The 20,138-nt window shown below is 41.7% G+C and overlaps 1 protein-coding gene across 1 annotated transcript; it reads right to left on the reverse strand.

Annotated features, from left to right (window-relative positions):
* Window positions 1–5,125: 5,125 nt before the first annotated feature.
* Window positions 5,126–19,646, reverse strand: atoh8 (atonal bHLH transcription factor 8). Its single transcript, XM_084353330.1, has 4 exons — window positions 17,720–19,646; window positions 13,660–13,815; window positions 11,544–11,732; window positions 5,126–6,822 (listed from the first exon to the last, which is right to left on the reverse strand). The coding sequence occupies exons 1-4, from the start codon at window positions 18,371–18,373 to the stop codon at window positions 6,817–6,819; spliced, it is 1,005 nt and encodes a 334-aa protein (XP_084209456.1). The 5' UTR covers window positions 18,374–19,646; the 3' UTR covers window positions 5,126–6,816.
* Window positions 19,647–20,138: the final 492 nt, after the last annotated feature.

Here is a 20,138-nt window from a genome sequence, read left to right on the forward strand (position 1 = left end):
AACAAAATAAATGAAATAAACTACAGGAGACAATCACCCCCAGAGGATCCAAACAAATGAATTATAATCAGGGACAAAGTAACTGAAATACGTTAAGCCCCACTCACAACACACACTCCACTAAACTGACCCAAGCTAAAATAATTAGGGACTAATGGCAATTATGTTTGTGCAAGAAAAGGTCAACAATCATAAGCCGGCTGTAGGCAAAGCTAATGGTAAGCAAAGCAGCAGCGTAGTTGCAGCATGAGCCAGAGTAGCCGTCACAACTCCCAGTAAGGCTGCTAAACACCAACACAAACCTGCAGTCCCGATCCGGCAGGGCCTGTGAGCCGAGGAGGGGAGTGGACGAGAGCCTATGATGCGTATTCTGCCACAATGAGCAAATTCCTAAAACGAAAACACCCGTTTAGCTGCTACACACAACATGATAATATCATCATCATCACTACCAGCAGCGATCTGTGAGAGTCACTTCTGACGGAGGAGAGAGGGTCCACAACAGGGAGATCTACAAATTGATAAGTAACTGGCATAAACAACACGATAAGCAAAAAGGATAAACTAAAGCACAAACAATAACGCTCTCATACCTGCCACAGTGGTGGTAATCAGGTGCACAGGAAGTGAGGCTTACTTTCAGCGTCAGAGGGCGAGCCGAGAGGACAACTACCTGTCTTTATAGAATGCCCACATGCAATGATCGGCTATTGATCACAGAGTAATTGAGAAAGCAAGCCAATACGGGCCCACTTAAACCAGAGCACAATACAAGACAGCTCTGTTCTACTACAACAGCACGGAGTCTGTGTGGATAGGTCTCAGTCAGGCATGCATATCTGGACACTGCAATTTTACTCCATTCTTCTTTGCAAATCTGCTCCAGCTCTGTCAGGTTGCACAGGGATCAGGCGAACAGCCCGTTTCATGTCCAGCCACAAATTCTCTATTGGATTGAGGTCTGGGCTTTGACTCAGCCACTCCAGAACATTCACCTTGTTGTCTTTAAACCATTTCTGTGTAGCTTTCGCTGTATGCTTTGGGTCATTTTCTTACTGGAAAATAAATCTTCTCCCAAGTCGTAGTTCTCTTGCAGACTGAGCAGGTTGCCCTCCAGGATTTCCCTATATTTTGCTGCATTCATTTTGCCAAAAGCTTGGCACTTGTTCTTGTTTCTCTCATGTGTTTTGCCACAAAAGCCACAGCAGATCTCATCAGTTTTTGTCTTGCAGTCTGTTTTAGTGCATGGACTTCCTCTACTGTCGGTCCTTGCAGTGTCTGACAGTGACCTTTGACAGTTCTGTATATTTGCAGGCATTTATTCAGTGTCAGGATTTCTTCCCTGAGTAATCTCTCTCTCATTGTAGAGCTATTTGTGCCACAAACAATACGATTTCTTATCAATGAGTCTTTAATGTCTCCAAAGTTACATGTACTGGCCAACACTCTTAAGTCTTCCAACTCTTCAATGTCTTCGCTAGGTTGTTGGAAACTCAGTATTGGCGGAGATTTAAGTCCTTCCATCACGACGTCCGTTATTTTCTCCGCTGACTTGTTGTCGTCAGCCAGTTGACTCCTCAGGCTAATTGGCTAGCTAGCAGCACTCATCCACATTCAGCAGCGACTAGACTTTTTCCCACTGCCATTATGTTTCATTCTGTTCCGTTCTTTATTAAACCAGAAGGGATCATCCCTATGTTCCCCGGGTCCGCTTTGTATGGAACCGGGGAACATAGGCCCCCTTTTAAAAAAAAAGGTCCTATTTTCCCCGCTGTTCACCCAAAGGGTCCTATGTTCCCCGCTGTGTATGTGACCCTGTTAGGTGAAGGGTTAGGGTTAGGGTTAGGGCTCCCGACCGGGGAACATAGGACCCGGGGAACATAAGACCCGGGGAACATAGGTACGCTCCCAACCAGAATGGACGATTTAAGCAGTACACTTGCTTACTTGTAACTTTATTTACTTGTACAGACAGCATGTTTACATTTGCTGTAGCCAGCCTCACTTTAGTTTGTGTCACACTCAAAATTCTCCTCGGAACCACAGCTTAGGAAAACCATCCTATTGTTACACGCCTGAGTAGTGCACTCTGCCAGAGAAACACCCCTTTCCTCTGCTCTGACAAAAAATGCCAAGTTTACAAACTTTTCACCGACTCACAGCAAGACACTACTCTCCCTCTCAGAGCCTCCTGGGCTCGGGCTCCCAGGGTCACATATGTCAATGAAGTCATGGCGTATTCCACACCTCAAGATGCCGAGCCCTCCACATCAGCCTTCTCTGAGGGCCAAGTCATATCAAAACCTTACACAAAGTTTTCCACTTTGACAACTGCCTGTCTCATTCTTCCACTATTTTCCCTCAGTCACAAACAACCTGAACACATGCATCCAACCCCCCAGCATCCTTTGCTCTTGCTTCTTCCTTTCCTATTCAACCTTCTCTGGCCAATTCGCCTCCTCCCACCTCGGTACCAGCCATAACAACCACACAGGCTACACTCCCACAACCCATGGTGGTCTAATCTGGCAAAATCCTCCATTTCCTACTATTTCTTCTTTTCCCCCTCCTATATCGTAGGCAACTGGAGTTGTTTCAGTTTCTTGAGGATGTTTCATCTCTCATCCAAGAAGCTTCCTCAGTTCTAACTTACTGGAAGGGATTTTTTAGTCCTTTCAAACCATGTCTTCTCTTGCCAAGATGTTTACATTGTTGTTCTCAAAGGAATGATTTTTCTCCAAATTGTGTTCCAGCAGGTGATGAGAGTCGAACAGCAAGTACTGATCTGTGTGTGTGGGTTTCCTGTACACCTCAATGTTGAGGCTTGTGTCTTCTTCAATGTCGACTGCACAGTCCAAGAATGGCAGACTGTCTCCTCTGACATCTTCCCGTGTGAACTTGATGTTATTGTCCACAGCATTTATACGTTCTGTGAAGGCTTCCACTTCCCTTGTTCTGATTTTGAGCCAGGTGTCTTCCACACACCTGAACCAGTGGCTAGGAGCAGTTCCTGTGAAGGTGATCAAGGCTCTGCTCTCAACTTCTTCCATGCAGGGGTTGGTCACTGTTGGGAACACCATGGCCCAGCCGTGCTTGAGTCTGTAGAAACCTTCACTGTACTGGAAGTAGTTGGTCGTCAGACAGAGGTCAAGTAAGGCACAAATGTGGTCTGGGGTGAAGTTGGATCTGTTGGACAGAGTGCTGTCCTGTAGCAGGCATTTCTTCATCATCTTTATCGCTTCTTGAGTGTGAATGCATGTAAAAAGTGAAGTGACATCATAAGAAACCATTGTTTCATCTGGGTCCAGTGCTATTTCTGTCACCTTGTTGGCGAAATCCTGTGAGTTTTGGATGTGGTGTTGAGTGTTGCCGACCAAAGGAGCTAGGATACTGGCTCAGTGCTTGGATAAGTTATAGGTAACTGAGTTAATGCTGCTGCTGATGGGTCTGAGTGGTGCTCCTTCCTGGTGTATCTTCAGGAGTCCATAGATACATGGGATGGCTTTCTCGGGGTACAGTCTGTGATATAATGGCCTGTCAATGGCTTTGTCCTTTTTCAGTTTTTGCAGATATTCTTTAACCTTCCTTCTGTAGCTACTGGTAGGATCTCACCTCACAGTCTCATAGGTGTTAGTATCACTAAGCAGATCAGTGACTTTGGTGTGGTAGTCCGCTGTGTTTAGCACTACAGTGCACCTCCCTTTGTCTTACGGCAAGGTGGTGATGTTCTGGTCTCTTTTGAGTGATGACAGGGGCTTCCTTTCCTCACTAGTGAGGTTGGAGGGGGGTGCTTTTGCATTAGCAAGAGCGGCTGATACCTTTAACCGTAGCTGTTCTGTCTCTGAGTCTGCCAATTTGTTGTTTCTGATGGCTGGCTCTGTTGCTGTGATGAGATCTACTACCGGTATGTGTTCTGGAGCTAATGCAAAGTTCAGTCGTTTGGCAAGGACATCCTTCTCTGATCTCTGTTAAGTTCAGGTTTCAGACCTTGAACTTAACCACTGCATTTGCAAAGCTGTCTAACCTACTCATGTTAGTGATTCATCGGATTAAATGAGTTATACATGATTTTTATTAAGTCAGCTTTCTCTAATGAATAAATGTTGTGCTGTCAAATTGCTGCTGACACAAAAGACGTCAAAGAGCAACCTCTTGTGTAATGCTGTATCACAACACCTAGACAACGCAGAGGCATAAACATGAGTTTCATACACATACTTTAATACCATACACCAAAACAACCATCTCTGTCACCTACAAGCTCACCCCACCTTGATTGTATGGATCAAAGTTACGATGCAACCGACAGCAACATGTCATCTAACAGATGTTTCTCTGATTAATTAATCAGCCTTTATTTTTTCATGCTATATGTGCAGTTTAACCTTAAGCTGTGTCATGGAGGTGAACTTTTTGAACTTTTTGTCTCTCTCTCTCAGAAACCTTAGCCTCTTTCCTCCTTTTCTTCCCATCACTGTTTGTGTTTGCATGTTAGACTAGTTTCAGGACAACAGAGCACTACATTTGTATTTTAATTAAAAAAAATTCTCTTATTAAATGTCCATGAAGAAGCATAATCAATTTTTGATGCTTGAAACAATAAAATCTGGTAAGAACAACTTTGAATCACCTGTACCTTCAATGCTTTTTGGTGATATTGCATGTATAAACAACACAGATTCCAAAAAGTTGTGAAATGTAAATAAAAACAATGCAACCATTTACAAATGAATTGTATTAACAACAACAGGATTATAAAGTGTTCCTGAGATCATGTATTTCTATTCTTTATACAATCATGTGTTTCACAGTGGTGAACCTCGCCCCATCCTTGTTTGTGATGACTGAGCTTTTCGAGAATGCTTCTTTCATATCAAATCATGATACTATCCCTTGTTACCAAATCACCTATTTACCTGTGGAACATTTCAAACAGGTGTTTTTGGAGCATTCTAGAACTTTCACAGTCTTTTGTTGCTCTTGTCCCAACTTATTTGAATCGTGTTGCCGCCACCGAATTCAAAATAAATGAATGCTCAATGTGGTTTAAATGCTAATGCAAATACAATGTATGTGTATTGAATCAGCATGTTTGTGAAAAAAATCACTGAGGGTTATCATTTTTTAATTATTTTTATTTGTATTGAATATTAGTATTCCAAAATACAACAGGCATATACAGTAAACTAAAACAAACTTCTAATTTTAAAACGGCTGAATGAATGAGCTGCTTGAAGTACAGGGACTGTTCTGAATATCTGCAGTTTGACTTCAAATGTTTTGTCCCCATTAAACTGACTGCCAGAGCCTTAGGCCCTGTTTACACTTGGGTTGAACATGCGTCTTGGGTAATCCAATCACCAGTTGCACACACACACCTGGTATTAGAGTCTCCATACGAGTGATGCCGTGTGATCACATCTCACATCTCTGCTTTATATGCAATAAACACTTACATTATTTAAGGTTGCAAACATTAAATGCATTGTTGTATTTAACCAGAATTTCATGAATTTATTGGTTATCAGATACCAAATAAAACAAGAATTAGGTTGGAAAAAAACAGACACCACTAGATCAGAGTGTTGGGCCTCAATGATAATAATACAATACTTTATAAAAAAGCTTTATAACTTGTACAAAAACACTTTATAAGTCTATTCAAGGATTTGGGTGAAACTGGATCAAATCTATGGAGAAAAAAAAAATCTCTTGTTTCCCCTCTGATGTCCTCCGGATGCTCTGCCTCAACTCTTGGTGATTTACAGAGTTTCCTGATGGACAGATAGCTTTGCTTGTTGCTGAGGGAATCACTAATTGCTGCTAATGGTCCAACTAGCTTTAAAGCTTGAATAAAACTTCATTAGCTTAATTTAACCTCTTCCTTCCATGTCTGACATGCATGTCTAACTGAGCTTACCAGCTTACAGCTGCTCAAGTTTGTAACAGTTACATTTATATCAAATTAAGCTATCTGTAAATCACAGAGAGTTGACGCAGAGCAGCCGGGGGACATCAGACTCCATCTCTATCCATGAGTATCAGTTTTTGCCTGTCGTTGGCTTCTTCTGCTTGTTCTACACTAATATGATGCCTTCTAGTTTTGACAGTTGTTCCGTAGTTTCCAGGAGCAGCGTGGCGTGCCAGACGCCACTGATTTACATTAAGTAGCCACAATTCAACGTTATGCAAATGAGGAGCAGACAACACGCCATCTCTCAAAACACAATGTGCCGCATCCAGTGTGCATTGCATGGCTTTCTACACAGACAATGAATGGGAGGCGTGAAAACTACGGATCTTGTGTCCTCAATGTGTTTTGGGTGCACTCAAACCTGTACTTAAAGCTGTCCACCCAAGATGCATGTTACTGCCAAGTATAAACACGGCCTTACACACCTCCGACCAGACACGCTTCATGCTCACGATTTTGCCAGCTCGAAAGTGAAATATATAGCTAATCATTTTATTGATAAGTCAACAATGGAAAATACAGAATTGGAACACAGCAGTGTGTGTAGCTTGATGTATAATTGAGTAGGATAATTGCTGAGGGATTGCCAGTGATGAGTCTTTTAGTTAGTTGTTGTTCATAAACTTTGACAGAGATTTCACAATTCCATGTCAGATAAGTATTTATGTTAGTTCATCAGCCAATGGGTGGTGAGAGCAATTCATAAAAAAAGTATAAATCATCCTGTCCACTCTTCCATTCATTTCATCCATTTCCTGAACATTTCAGGGATCCTCATCTCATTTGTGCTCCCAGTGTCCTGCATCCCTTTAGTTTTGCCAGAGGATCAACTGCTATCAGCTTCACTCCTGAAACACAAAGAGGAATGAGATCATTAAAACAGGCTACTTCGACCTCAGTTCTGAGAGCTCCCGGTTGGATCATCTGTTGGTAAAGTTTTGGAAGAATTGTGATTAGCACTTTTTTACACAATGCGTTGAGACAGGAGTGATAACTGCCAAGGAGCCCATCAGTCTATTCAGTGTTGACAGTTCATCTTCACACATACACACTTCAAACAAACACAGTAACAATATCATAAGATTAACACCAGAAGATTCAGCAAGGCCACCGAAAGGAGTGTCTGTAGACATTATCTCTAACTTATTTATTTATTGGGAAAATAATACTCAGGTTATAAATAATGTTAGATAACTCCATCTGTCTGTCAGAATTACATTTTCTACTTTGTTTTAAAATGACAATGTCAACAATTAGTTGGCCAATGGTGGTGCGAAATCATAAGCAAAAAATGTGCACACAAAGACTCAGTGACTCTGGGAAGAAAATGAAAAAAAGCCTTCTACCCTCCACCCCAGACACACGCTCCACCCCCAACCAAGCCTCTCTCAGCCTCTTTCCACCAGCTGCTGTCTGACAGGCTGATGATGACTGTGTTTTTTCCCTTCCTTGTTTCAAAGTATGTTGGAGCAGATGGCCTGGAGAGGCAGTGGGGGAATGTGTTGGAGAGTCTGCTGGGGAATGTGCCAAGTGCGTGTGTGTGTGTGTGTGTGTGGTTTCAGTTCGCGTGCCTTCTCTCTGCCCTCTGCCCTTCATGGCGCCAGCTCCACTTCCCCTCCACTCTAAACATCTGGTGTCTGGGACTTTGAGAACACACACACACACACACACACACACACACACACACACACACGCACACACACACACACAGATGCACACACACGCACGTCGGCATGCACACAGAGAGAAACAGAGAGCAAACTGGGGAAAAAAGCCCTCATCTAGTTTACATGTGAAAGAGCAACATGACTGCAGTAGTGTGAAGCTGTATGTGAGAGCTGTGCACTGGGACTGTCACAGACATGGAAACCTCTTCAACCAAACTTACTGACTTTAAAATATATTTATTTTAACCACAAGGCTGTGGAATGTGTTCAGGGAGCTCTTTGGGACGGGCTCTTTTATGGTCTTGTCAAATACATTAAAGCCAAACTGTAATCAAAGTTTATCATCCCTTTTTGTAAACAAAAGTAATGTCTACATGTTTTTTAAGAAATTACTTTTTAATGATTTTTTTTATGGAAAGGAAGAAAAAGGTCTTTGATGAAAGATTAGACGTCTTTGTCAACTTTATTGACTGGCAGACTGACAGAGAGTAGGTGTTAAACTGTAGGGAACAGGGAGCCTTAGGGACAAAGTAAACATATTTGCGCTGTAGCCTCTGTGTCATGTGCAGACTGAAGTGGAATTGAAGAATGAGGACCAGGGGTGGAAGTAACGATTACATTTACCTTCTTTACTTCAACACAGACATTGTTCATGTACATTTTTTGAGTTTTTTTTTTTTAAATCTTCATTTCAAGTCTCATCCTCAACAGAATGAAAATAAAAGTCACATGATGAAGTCATAAACTGTGTGAGGAAGGAGCAGAAGAAAGGTGACAAATCAGCACCTGTAGCGCTGCTTCATGGTTTTATATTTGTCACTATCGAAGCTGCCCTAACCCTAATGCCTTTAGCCCCCTCAGTGCTACACACACAGAAAATGGATAAACAAATATTTAAAGATCTAAATTATGAGGCAGTATTAAAGTTAAAATAGGCAATCAATTAAAACATACATAAAAGGCCTTAAAAATAGCCTTAAAGAAAATCTATATTTACAAGTAAAATAGTTGTAATACATGAGTGTTTTAAATTAAAGTGCAAAATCCGCAAAAGCCATGTCATTTCCTTATGAGGCGTGAAAGGATGATGTGGAGATGTGGAGTCTCGCAAGAATTTTGTCTTTTGTACTGAAGAAATACTGTTGTTTCTGAGCCTCCTCTTTTGTTCTACCGAGGTTCAGATGTGTGACAGCAATGACAAGCTCTCTGTGATGTTGATTCCCAAGAACCTTAAACTTTTCCCCTGCTCTACCTTACCTCGACTGATGTTAACAGGGGTGTGTGTCTATGCCTCTTATTTTCTAAAATCAACAATGAGATTGATTTTGCTGTTACTGAGCAGTATATGGTTCTCCATGGACCACGTTGCAAGATGGTTGATAACCTTGCAAAATAAAGTCTCATCACTGTTTGAAATCCAGCCGATGATGGTGGTGTTATCCACAAACTCACCAACCAGTACTGCAGTCATGAACAGACTGGGGTCTGCATGTAAGGCCAATATCCAATAGTCAAGCTCAGTGTGAAGTTTACCAATCAGTTTCATGGGTGAGATTGTATTGAATGCCGAGCTGTATTTTCATGTAGGTGTATTTCAAGTTGTGTGAAGACTGAGTGGATGGCAGGGGATATGGCATTCTGTGGATCTGTTGATTCAGAATGCATTCTAGTGCGGTCTGACAGGTCTTGTTTTAGGTCTCGATTTGCCGCCATCTTTCTCACAAAAAGCATATGAATGTTCAGATTTCAAAAATGTAATTTCAGTTCTAACCCTGGGGAAATATTAAATCATACACTTCTAGAGACAATTTATAATGACTCCTATTTCCAATAACATTGCACATCAAATGCCAGTCAACCTTTTATTTCAGCAGCAGCATTTCTATCCTGCATATAAAAGTGCCATTAAAATACTTGAAGAAGTATTGCTCCCCCAGCAAATTGGGCCATTTTCACAACTGGTTAAAACATTAATAGTGTAAAAACGGGAAAGTGATCTGTGCACTGTTGTGAGTATTACACGACATACTTATGGACATACTTGTGGACTTATAATACACTGGATTTCTGGAGACCATTGTAAAGAGGGAGAATGTATTGGCTTGTATCAACAGCAAATTAATACATGAGCAGGTCACTTGAGCCCCTTTCACATATAAACTCCTGACAATATCCAGAGAATCAGACCAGGATACTGTCCACATTTGCTTGTTCACACATGCAGCACACAACAGGAGATCGTCCGTGTCAGATGTGCTTGCACATACTCCGTATGGTTTGGGCGAGGGGCGGCTACAGACTGTTCTGTAATGATGACTGTTTTTGCGTCGATATCAATATTGCATCTATTTGGATCTATCAGGATTTTTTCTCTGCCGGTGGGGCTTGACCAATACATGGGGAAGAAAATAGTTGATTTTCTTTTCTGACTTCAGAGTGACATAATTAGGAAGCATTCATTTTTCTGATAAAAGCAGATATGGCACAGCACATTTGATATAAATGTAGTTTCTAACTGAATGTTGGCAAAAGAATATACAACAGAATATCTATAAGTCACCACAAAGCAATGACAAAAAAGTGTTTCAGGTGCTGAGGTGAACAACTTCAGCACCGGACAGCGCTCGTGCAGCCACGATTAATAGGAACAAAATACATTCAAAATGCCACAACAAAAAGTCAGTTTGTTCCATATGCATAATTGGATGTCTGTGCATTTGTAATAATAATTTGAATGTTGGATAGCATAACGCCAGAAATAAAATAAGTAATATCCAAAGTGCAGACACAACGAGAAGTGGGTGGAATTCTACATCTTTAATGAGGAAAATATTAATTAGCCTACATTACCTGCAGCAATCCCCTAGAAGCAGAGACAAAAGACTAAATGCATCCACCGTACACTTTTACGCATGCTTTTAGTCTGGCCTAAACCTATTTTGGATACATATAAAACTGATTTTAAAAAAGAGAGAAAAAAGGCACTCTTAGGTCACTCAATGATGCCTGAGAGTTTTGTGCCTGTCAGATTAGCTCTTCTGGCATGTGCTTTTATATTTTCTGGTGTCTGATGACAGTTTAGTTATGAACATAATAACTTAGTCCTACATGATCTTTAAAACAAGTAAGACTGTTGCTCAAAGATTAGCTTCCCTATCGTCAGCCTCTGCCTATGACCCTGTCAACTGTACATATATGCGGTCAGGATAAGACTGGGAACAGAATGACGGTAATTTATTTTTAGATATTTTTAATTTATGATAAAAAAAAATAGTCAAATGCTTAAGGGGTCTTAACTTGGGCTATACAGATTTATGACGTGGCTATAGCACACCCTTGCCCAAGTGTAGCGCTGTCCCTGTTTGGACATATTCCCAATATCAACGAAAGAGTGGAAAGTAATAAACAGGCAAGCAGAGAAGAGTACGAAGCAGCTACACTCTGTGCACAAAGATCCCACTGTAGAAAGAAAGCTGCAGAATGTTATATCTATGTCCAGCAGCAGCGTGAACGGGCCATATGGAAGTGCGAGAGGCCGAGTGGGGAAATACAGATGTTTTGCAGACCTTTGATTAAACCAGCACTAACACGGGAGATTAAACTTCATCAACGCGCCCACTCGTTCGCTTTGAATTCTCTCCGGACAATTGTCTGCTCGATTCACACGTGGCTCAACCAGGCTTAGGACTAGGAAGCTGGCAGGGTAAAGTCCAGGGCAAAAAGACATTTGTGTTCACACATACAGCTCCTCAGGGTAGACTCCAGATAAAACAAGAGTTACAGAGCATGTGTGAAAGGGGCTTCAAATATAGTTATTAAAGCAAAGAAAGGCTTTGTTCATTAGTTTCTTTTTACAGCTTGACACTTTTTGAGAATGCATATTATATAGAATTTAGCTTCACCTTCCTCTTCTTGCTCCTCCCCTCAGCTTGCAGGGTCCTGGTACACTGCTCCACACACTGAGAGAAGCTCAGACTGTGCTCTGAACTGTAGTCCACATCTGCCAACTGAGCCAGAGACAGGATGTAGTTGCAGGCTATACGTAGTATTGCCAGCTTGGAAAGCTTCTGCCCATATGAGTAACATGGCACCTGAAGAAGGAAATGGAGTGAGATGGGCAGAGGACGTTCTTTTACATTGGACTGGCAAACTGTCATTTAGCTGGAACTGAAACAAGGAGAAGGATGAAGACCTGTAGAAACCAGAGGAACCTGTGAGTACTGGCACACCCTCACAGCCTGTAAAGCCAGGCACATTTTATTTATATAGCACAGTTCATACCACTGCATGTACTGTAACTTGTCCTTTGAAAGTTTGTGAAGCTAAAACATTAACTCTCTGTGCTCTGTCCATTTCAATGAAGGAACAGACAGCATGTCACCTAATGAATCAGCACAGCTCTTTCATGTTTCTGTCAGTTTTGATGAATATTTGATGGATTTTATGGAACTATGAGCTGTTTAAAAATTGGTTGGACTATGGTAATGCCACTTGCATCTTTAGAGAAAAGCTCAATCAAAACAAAATAACACCTGACACTGCGCTTCCTTGGGTACACCAGCCATGACATAGTTTCATCCCCTAGCAGTTCTTGAGTGTGTGCATCATTTGGGTCTAAAGCTCACGTGAACATGGCTTCAATGAAGTCAAAGCCTCATGCAATAATCATAATCCTGAATCAGCCCCAGATCACATGTCATCTCTACCAGGTGTGGCCACAGAACCAAAGCACCGCTGACCCTCTGGTATCTGACTATAAAGTAAGGAGTCTCTGTCTGTCTGTCTGTCTGTATGTTATTCACATTTCTCGAAAACCGTTCATCCAATCTACTTCACACATTCGGCAGGGGTTTTGCTGGGGACCCAACACTAACATTAGCTAGCATACTAGTGTTAACAGAATCATAAAATCTAATCCGAGTTCTGGCTGAAGAAGAGAAATCCTGTGTTGACCGTGTCTTCCTATTCATCTAGACTCTTTTAACCTACTGTTTTTGCTTTTTTTGTCACTGCAACACCTTAGTCCATTTTTTTTACGACTGCTGCCACATACAAGCCAGAGACCGTGCACTTACTTGAGTCCTTGGCAACAAACCTACCAAGTGTAAAGTAGATTGGATAAAAGGTTCTCGAGACGTGCAACTAACATACAGACGGACAGATTCCTTGCTTTATAGTTAGATGGATGGTGGTTAAAGTTAAGTGACTTTTTGTGCTCTTAAGCAAGAATTCTAATTGTTAAAGAGAAGAACACAAAATCCAGCCTGATCCAAACACTGGAGAACATATATTTCTCACTCTATCAATTAGAGGTGTGGAAACTTCTCGATTATAAGATGCAGTGTGCCATGTGCAGTAATGGAGATCATTGAGGATGACATACACTGAGATGCATTGTGATGCATTGAGAATCGTTTTGCATTCGAATCATTGACAGCTGAATTGTAATCAAATCGAATCGTGAGGCCAGTTAAGATTCACACCTCTAATATCTATCAAGTCCTACCTAGCTTGGTTCACTAGCCTCTGTTATACAGTGGCCTCCTGTTTCACAGCAGTAAACTGGTGCATTGAGTCAACAACACAGGAGCATTACATTTTTATTTCCTGATCTTATCAGAATCTCTATCTTGCGCTGGTCCATATTGCTGCACCGGATGTGGCAACGCTCATTTTGGTCTGTTAGAGGAACATAACAAATACTTGAAATGACAAAATACGCAAACTTGTGTTGGGAAAGAAAAAAAAACTGCAGATGAAACATTATAAGAATAAAATAGAGACTGCAGTATAATGAAAGTGAAACAGACAGCAGCGTAGAGTCAGTAGCTGCATTTTGAGGCCATAATGAATGCATTTATTGTTACCAAAAACACTTTGCATGTGATTCTAAGATATTTTAATCTGTACAGTATGAATATGCCTGACCTTGTTCACAGCTGTTTGTGAGTTTACAGTGTGGATATTGAGAATTAAGGAGTATGGTCTAGATTTGCTCTATTAAGAAAAGTGTCTTACCTGCTTCCTTAGGGCCTCAAACGCAGCACTGATGGTATGGACACGGGTCCTCTCCCGGGCATTGGCTAGCAGCCTCCTGGTCTGCTGGATGGCTTTAAGCTCTGGAAGACGCCCAGGTCCATCATCACTCATGCCAATCCGCTTCCTAGGGGACTCCTGACAACAGAAGATGAGGGAGGCTCAGATTATAGATCTAAAACAACAACAACACTATAATAAAACTCCTCCATCCATTATTTGAAACTGCTTATCCTTTTCAGGGTCACGATCCCAGCTGACATTGGGCTACAGCGGGGTACACCCTGGATAAGTCGGCAGTTCAGTACAGGGGTGACATATGGGGGAAAGAACCATTCAAGCTCACATACACAACTACTTTTTTTTTTTGCATGTCTTTTGATTTGTGGAAGGAAGCCAGATTACCTGGAGAGAACCCATGCAGAGATGGGGAGAACATGCAAACTGCGCACAGAAAGGCCCTGCCCCAGTCAGGTCTCGAACCCAGGACCTTCTTGCTGTGGGGTAACAGCGCTAACCACTGCCGCCGTGCTGCCCCCCAAAAAAGATTTTACCCACAGTTATGCCAAGCCATGCCATGTAAAGCTGCAAGCAGTTGAACCTTGCTGGCATGGTGCTAATATTTTTCCATTGAACGACGCGTTCTTGAGTCAAAAACCACAATAAAGCCACCTGCACCTTTTGTGGTGGATTCCTTGTGTACTATTGGCTGACGAAGTAGCGCAGAGTCTCTCCATGCCTGGATGCTTCAACCTGTTTTTATTGAGGATTACCACTGCTAATGAAGCGGTCTAACTTGGTGACAAACACATTGCATTTCCCATACCTTCCCAGCGATTAAAGCACCCTGTTGGTTTATCAATGAAAAGCTTTAAATGTGAACAGCAACAGCAGGAAAGGTTAGTTTTGCATCAGAAGTAAATTAACACAGCTTCAATATAAGAGCTCAGAAAACAGTAAAATAAGAGTTATGTAAAAGTACAAACAGGAACATAAGAGTCAAACTAAACTTCAAACCACAAACCTTCAACAGAGAGTAAAAACAGAGCTTTCTCTCTAGTCACTGGCACTGGTTGGCTGTGGTCGGCTCTGCTACATAGCAAGACCACAGCAGCACAGCTACAGTCGTGGTCAAAAGTTTACATACACTTGTAAAATGTATATCATGGCAGTCTTCACTTCCAATGATTTCTACAGCTCTCATGTTTCTGTGATGGAATGAGTTGAACACATACCACTTTGTCACAAAAACATTCATGAAGTTTGCTTCAAATCTGAATTTATTAAAGGTCTTGTGACCAAATGTGCTGGCTCAAAAGTATACATACAGTGACTTGAAAAATCATTTCTGGTGAAAGTTGTGTGAATCAAATGTTCCTCGTAGCATGGCCTCTTAACTTCTTCTGAGTGATTCTGATTGATAACAGCTGGCTTTTCTGGGCCCATTTTAGGGCTTGTTTGATACAGCCATTAGACTCAGCCACAAACACTACAATGGGAAAGTCTAAGGAGCTCAGCATTGATCTGAAAGAGCACATTATTGATTTGAACAAGTCAGGAAAATCACTTGGAGCCATTTCAAAGCAGTTACAGGTCCCAAGATCAACTGTACAAACAACTGTTTGAAAGTATAAAGTGCACGGCACAGTTGTGTCACTGCCACGATCAGGAAGAAAACACCAACTATCACCTGCTGCTGAGAGACAACTGGTCAGGATGGTCAAGAGTCAACTAAAAAACACCATAAAGAGAGGCTGCCATGCAAGAAAGAAAAAACCTTTCGGAAAAAAAAAACCTTCTGGAGGGAAACGCTGATCAGATGAAACAAAGATTGACCCCATGAACCCCATGGGCCTTTAACCCCATGAACACCAAACCTACTGTCAAGCATGGTGCTGGTAGTATGATGCTGTGGGGCTGTTTTGCTGCCAGTGGATCTGGTGCTCGAAAGAAAGTAAATGGAATAATGACGGAGGAGGATTATCTCCAAATACTTCATTAAAACCTAATATCAACAGCCAGAAGATTGGGTCTTGGGTGCAGTTAGGTGTTCCAACAGGACAATGATCCCAAACATCAAAAGTGGCAAAGGAATGGATCAACAGGCTAGAACTGAGGTTTTGGAATGGCATTCTCAAGTCCTGAGTTGAATCTCATCGAGGCGTGTGGACTTGGCTGAAGAAACAAGTCTGTGCCAGGAAGCTAACAAATTTAGTTGAACTTCACCGAGTGGTAAAAATTCAGCCAGAGAACCACCAAAAGCTTTTGGATGGCTATCAAGAGCACCTAATTGAGGTGAAAATTACTAAGAGACATTTAACCAAATATTAGAATGACTATGTATATTGAGCCAGCAGATTTGATCACATTTTCAGAAGACCTATAATAAATGTATTATTGAACCAAACTTCATGAATGTTTTTTATGACATACATGATATACATGTTCTTTCAAGTGTAGACTTTTGGACTCAGTAGAAGATGAAATAACTTGTTAAGCCAGATTCTTTTGCAGTGAGAAGAGGCTTCATACTGTTTGAAGCAGGATAAAGAAGCTTACCAAACTGATAACAAGAAAATATTGGGTGGAAATGGAGGACCAGAAGAGTCACAGAAATGGTAATATTGTATTGCATTAATGAATAACTAATTGTTAAATTGACATTAAGAAATTTGGTCGCAAATCAATTGATTAATCCATGAATTAACAGACTAAATTGGAAAGTAATTCATTCTTTATTATTTTAATGGGTAAAGAAGTTTTAAAAATAATTCACAGATGAAATATTGATGCATGAATGAATAGTTCAAACTAAAGGGATTTACGAAAAACAACACAAAAGTACATCATTTATAAATACATGAATTAATTCAGAAATAAATGGTGGAATTTAAAAGTGTATTTGAAAATGCAGTTTAACAAAGACGAATTGAATTAAGAATACAGATTAAATCAGGCATTTAAAAGGGCAATTTATTTTTCCATTTCCATTTCCACAATGTTTTCTTTATCCTATTAGCTATTTGATTTGCTTTGTCATTAAGCTTTTCCTTTCAGCCTCTCCCTTTAGCTTTTCCATGACACCTTGTGCTGGGAAAGAGGTCAACAATGCAAATTAGGAAGCTCTCTGATTGGCTATCACCTGGCATTTCATATAGACATTCAGACTGTATTGAGATGGCTCAGTCTCCCATAATCTGACATGAGACCTGCACTGAGGAAGTATACCTTAGTGTACAGTATACCTTAAGTTTTAGGCAAGGCGTAGAGATAACACCACCGGGTGAGCTGCAGGTTAACTGGACAGAAAGCAAACCGGCAAAGCTAATGTTCACACAGTTGATGTTGGCAATGAAGTGATGCTAATATGTCCATAACTTCTATTAATGGACAGTAATTACAGTCTGCAAAAGGTAAATATAATGTATATCTAACATAACACGTGTTTAATACTGTACTAATATAATGCAGTTTTTAATCAGTATATTAATAAAAGATGCCAGAGATGGGGATGGTGGAGAGCCAGAAAGAGCAAACAATAGATGTTTTCTATGGCAGACAGAATTGTTTTTAGTGTTTTCATTGTGTTCGAAGGTGTTCTGTTGTTATTTTATAATGACCCACGGAGCATAGCTTAAACATGTAACTAACTGAATTAAAGTGTAAAAACTTGTTAAAACAAATGTAATATAAAAGTAAATCTCTCCCTCAACTAAAGTTATGGTAATGTAGAAATCTAGTAGGACTGACTAGATAAATAGATGTTCCAGTGAATATGGTTACACAAGTCTATTGGTTTTCAATCATATTATCATATTATCATTTTGTTAATGGGTCACCAGAATCAGACAATCAGGTTATGAATTGAACAAGTCCATGTCTGGGATGTAATAAATTAAACTTAATCCATTAATAGATTATCAAATGTGTCACTGCTTAATTATGTGTCAGCAGACTAATCAATTCATCATTTCAGCTCTAATTTCAATACACAGATATTTCAAAGGTAAATCTCAGAACAGGTTACATTCCACACATTCACCTGCGGTGACTGGACCTGGGACTCCACATGCTCCTGACACTGGGAGGTCTGGGAGGCTCTGGGGACAGGCAGAGTTGCAGTCTGGCTTGACAAAGAGGGCTCCAGGGAAAAAGCCTGGTGGCTCGGTGAGTGCCCGTGGCTGCTGGTGATTGATGCCGACAGAGGGAAAGTGGAGCCTAGGCCCAGTTTGAGTCTGTTGGATAGAGGCTGGGAGATGGCTGTGGGCCAGTGGGAGATCTCCAAGTTAGAGAATGGAGAGGCAGGTAACTGGGACAGTTTGGTAGTGATGGCAGGGACGTTAATGCCAATTCTCATGTCTATGGCACCACTCTGAGCTGGAGCCATGTTGCCTTCTGGTAGTCCCAACAGGATCCCTGTAGTACTGGCCATCGCCTCCTGTGATATCATCAGCTGCCTCTGTAGTGGACCCAACCTGACATTACCTGCCTCAGTCTGGATGTCATCTACAGAGTCCGCATCAGACATGTCCGCTGGGTAGGTTTTCATCCTCTCAGGCTCAGGTTCACTGTAAAGCCTTTTAGGCTCCCGGGACTTTCTCTTGAGCTTCTTAGTAGTGCCTGGCACAGTGATCTGTACTGGGTCTTTATTAGCAGATCTATTCCAGGTATTATTCAGCGGATGAAGGTTCTTCATTTTCCAACAATGACTGTAACTAAAGAACTGAAGTGAAATTCGTTTGAACAACAAATCTAATTTCAACTACACAAAAAGTAAATGAAACTGAACTCAGTTTACCTTCAAAACTGTCGAAAAAAATGATTCAACTCCACAAAGATTTTGTATGTCATCTTTCTAAACTTCACCTGCTGGAAACATTTGTTTCATTACTGCACAGAAGTCAAAGGGGACCTTGAAACAAATGTTGGTCCTCATTAATGTGAAACTTAGAATGTGCACAGAACTTAATCGGTATGAGTTTTTGTTCAATGACACAAAATCTAAACACTGACTAAAAATATAAAAAAAATCCTTCCTGACAAACTTTCAGACTGTGGAACACAAGATACTAGCAGACTGCTAGACTGTAAAGGTTTCTCTTGGTGTGAGCAGTCCAGGCCTGTGCCTCACAATCGGGGTTACAGTTGAGCTGTCTGAGCGTGGCTCCAGTCAGTCTGCATAGCAGCTCTGAGAATAACCCACACTGATACACACACTGAGTGCAGATATGCTGCAGTGGAGCTGCAGCTACTGGACGAAATAATGGGAACAGCACATGAGCAGGACGGCAGCTCTTCAGGAGCAAATCCACAATCTCAAAAGCAGTCACACTGACAGGGCGACGGTGTAGCTACTCAGCAAGCCATGACACAGCGCCGACGGTCTTCAAAGCAGCCAGAGGCGACATAATCTGACTGGACTAGTTACAGAAGTGAACACAAACTTACTCGTCACGGGGAACAGTAACGACTGAACAGTAACGACCACATTACAAACGCAGACAAGTTTCATCTACCCACAGAGTAACATCTGCGAGTTTCTAAACTCCACCACACCTCTGTGAAAAAGTGTCACAGCAGCGGGTCAGGGCTCGGCTGACAGCTCAGAGGCGCTGGCCTCTAACATGTCCCGCACATGCAGCTCCGGGACATCCCTCAGCCAGAGTCCGCTCATGAAGGAAGGAAGCTCAGGTAACGCGCTGTGCGGCGGAATGTCTGGCGCTCAGGCTCCACGGGACTCACTGGCTACAGTACGCTACTTGTTATCCAGATGTTAATCGCGGTTAATTAGTCCATTGTATGTTTTCAGTTGACACCACCCTCGATGCGGTCCTCGGTGTCTCTGGGATCCTGCTCCTTCGCTTATCTGGAAACACAAAAGCGCGTGCAGCGTTCAGCCTGCCGGCGGAATACAGAGCAGATGTCTGAGTGGGCTCACAGCACAGAGGGCTCCCGCTCCTCTAACTCTGCTGGCGTCTGCCTGGCTGGAACACTCTCGAGCCTCCCAAACACGCGCGCGCTCGCACACACAGACACAGACACACACATACACACACACACACACACAAACACAGAGAGAGAGAGAGAGGGGGGACTGCGAATGTTGCATAAAGGGCAGGGTTCCTTCTCTGTGATAGTTATTTAGGAAATATAGAGGTTACACAGGACATGGGGTCTACCAACACATCTTCATGTTTCCCATGAAACTCATGAACTCACTTTAGTTCATTAGATGAGTTGCCAAATGAAAAGAGCATATTGTCAGACAATGACAAGGTTAGGAATAATGATGTCTACTGGAAATCCTTCAAACTTTGCTTTCATCAAAGAGTTCTCCGTTTGCAGCAGTTAACAGCCCTGCAGATTTTTGGCATTCTAGCTGTGAGGTAATGTGAAGAAATTTCACTCTATGCCTCCTGAAGCACCTCCCACTGGGTGGACAGCTTGATGCATCTTCTTAC

The sequence above is a fragment of the Pagrus pagrus genome (genome assembly GCF_965226575.1).
Source record: "Pagrus pagrus genome assembly, chromosome: 5".
NCBI classification, from domain to species: Eukaryota; Metazoa; Chordata; class Actinopteri; order Spariformes; family Sparidae; genus Pagrus; species Pagrus pagrus.

Coding starts and splice junctions, on each gene's coding strand:
- atoh8 (XM_084353330.1), bottom strand. CDS start 18,373: ATGAAGAACCTTCATCCGCTGAATAATACCTGGAATAGATCTGCTAAT. Junction 13,816..17,719: donor CCCAGGTCCAGTCACCGCAG/GTGAATGTGTGG, acceptor TTCTGTTGTCAG/GAGTCCCCTAGGAAGCGGAT. Junction 11,733..13,659: donor TTGAGGCCCTAAGGAAGCAG/GTAAGACACTTT, acceptor TTCCTTCTTCAG/GTGCCATGTTACTCATATGG.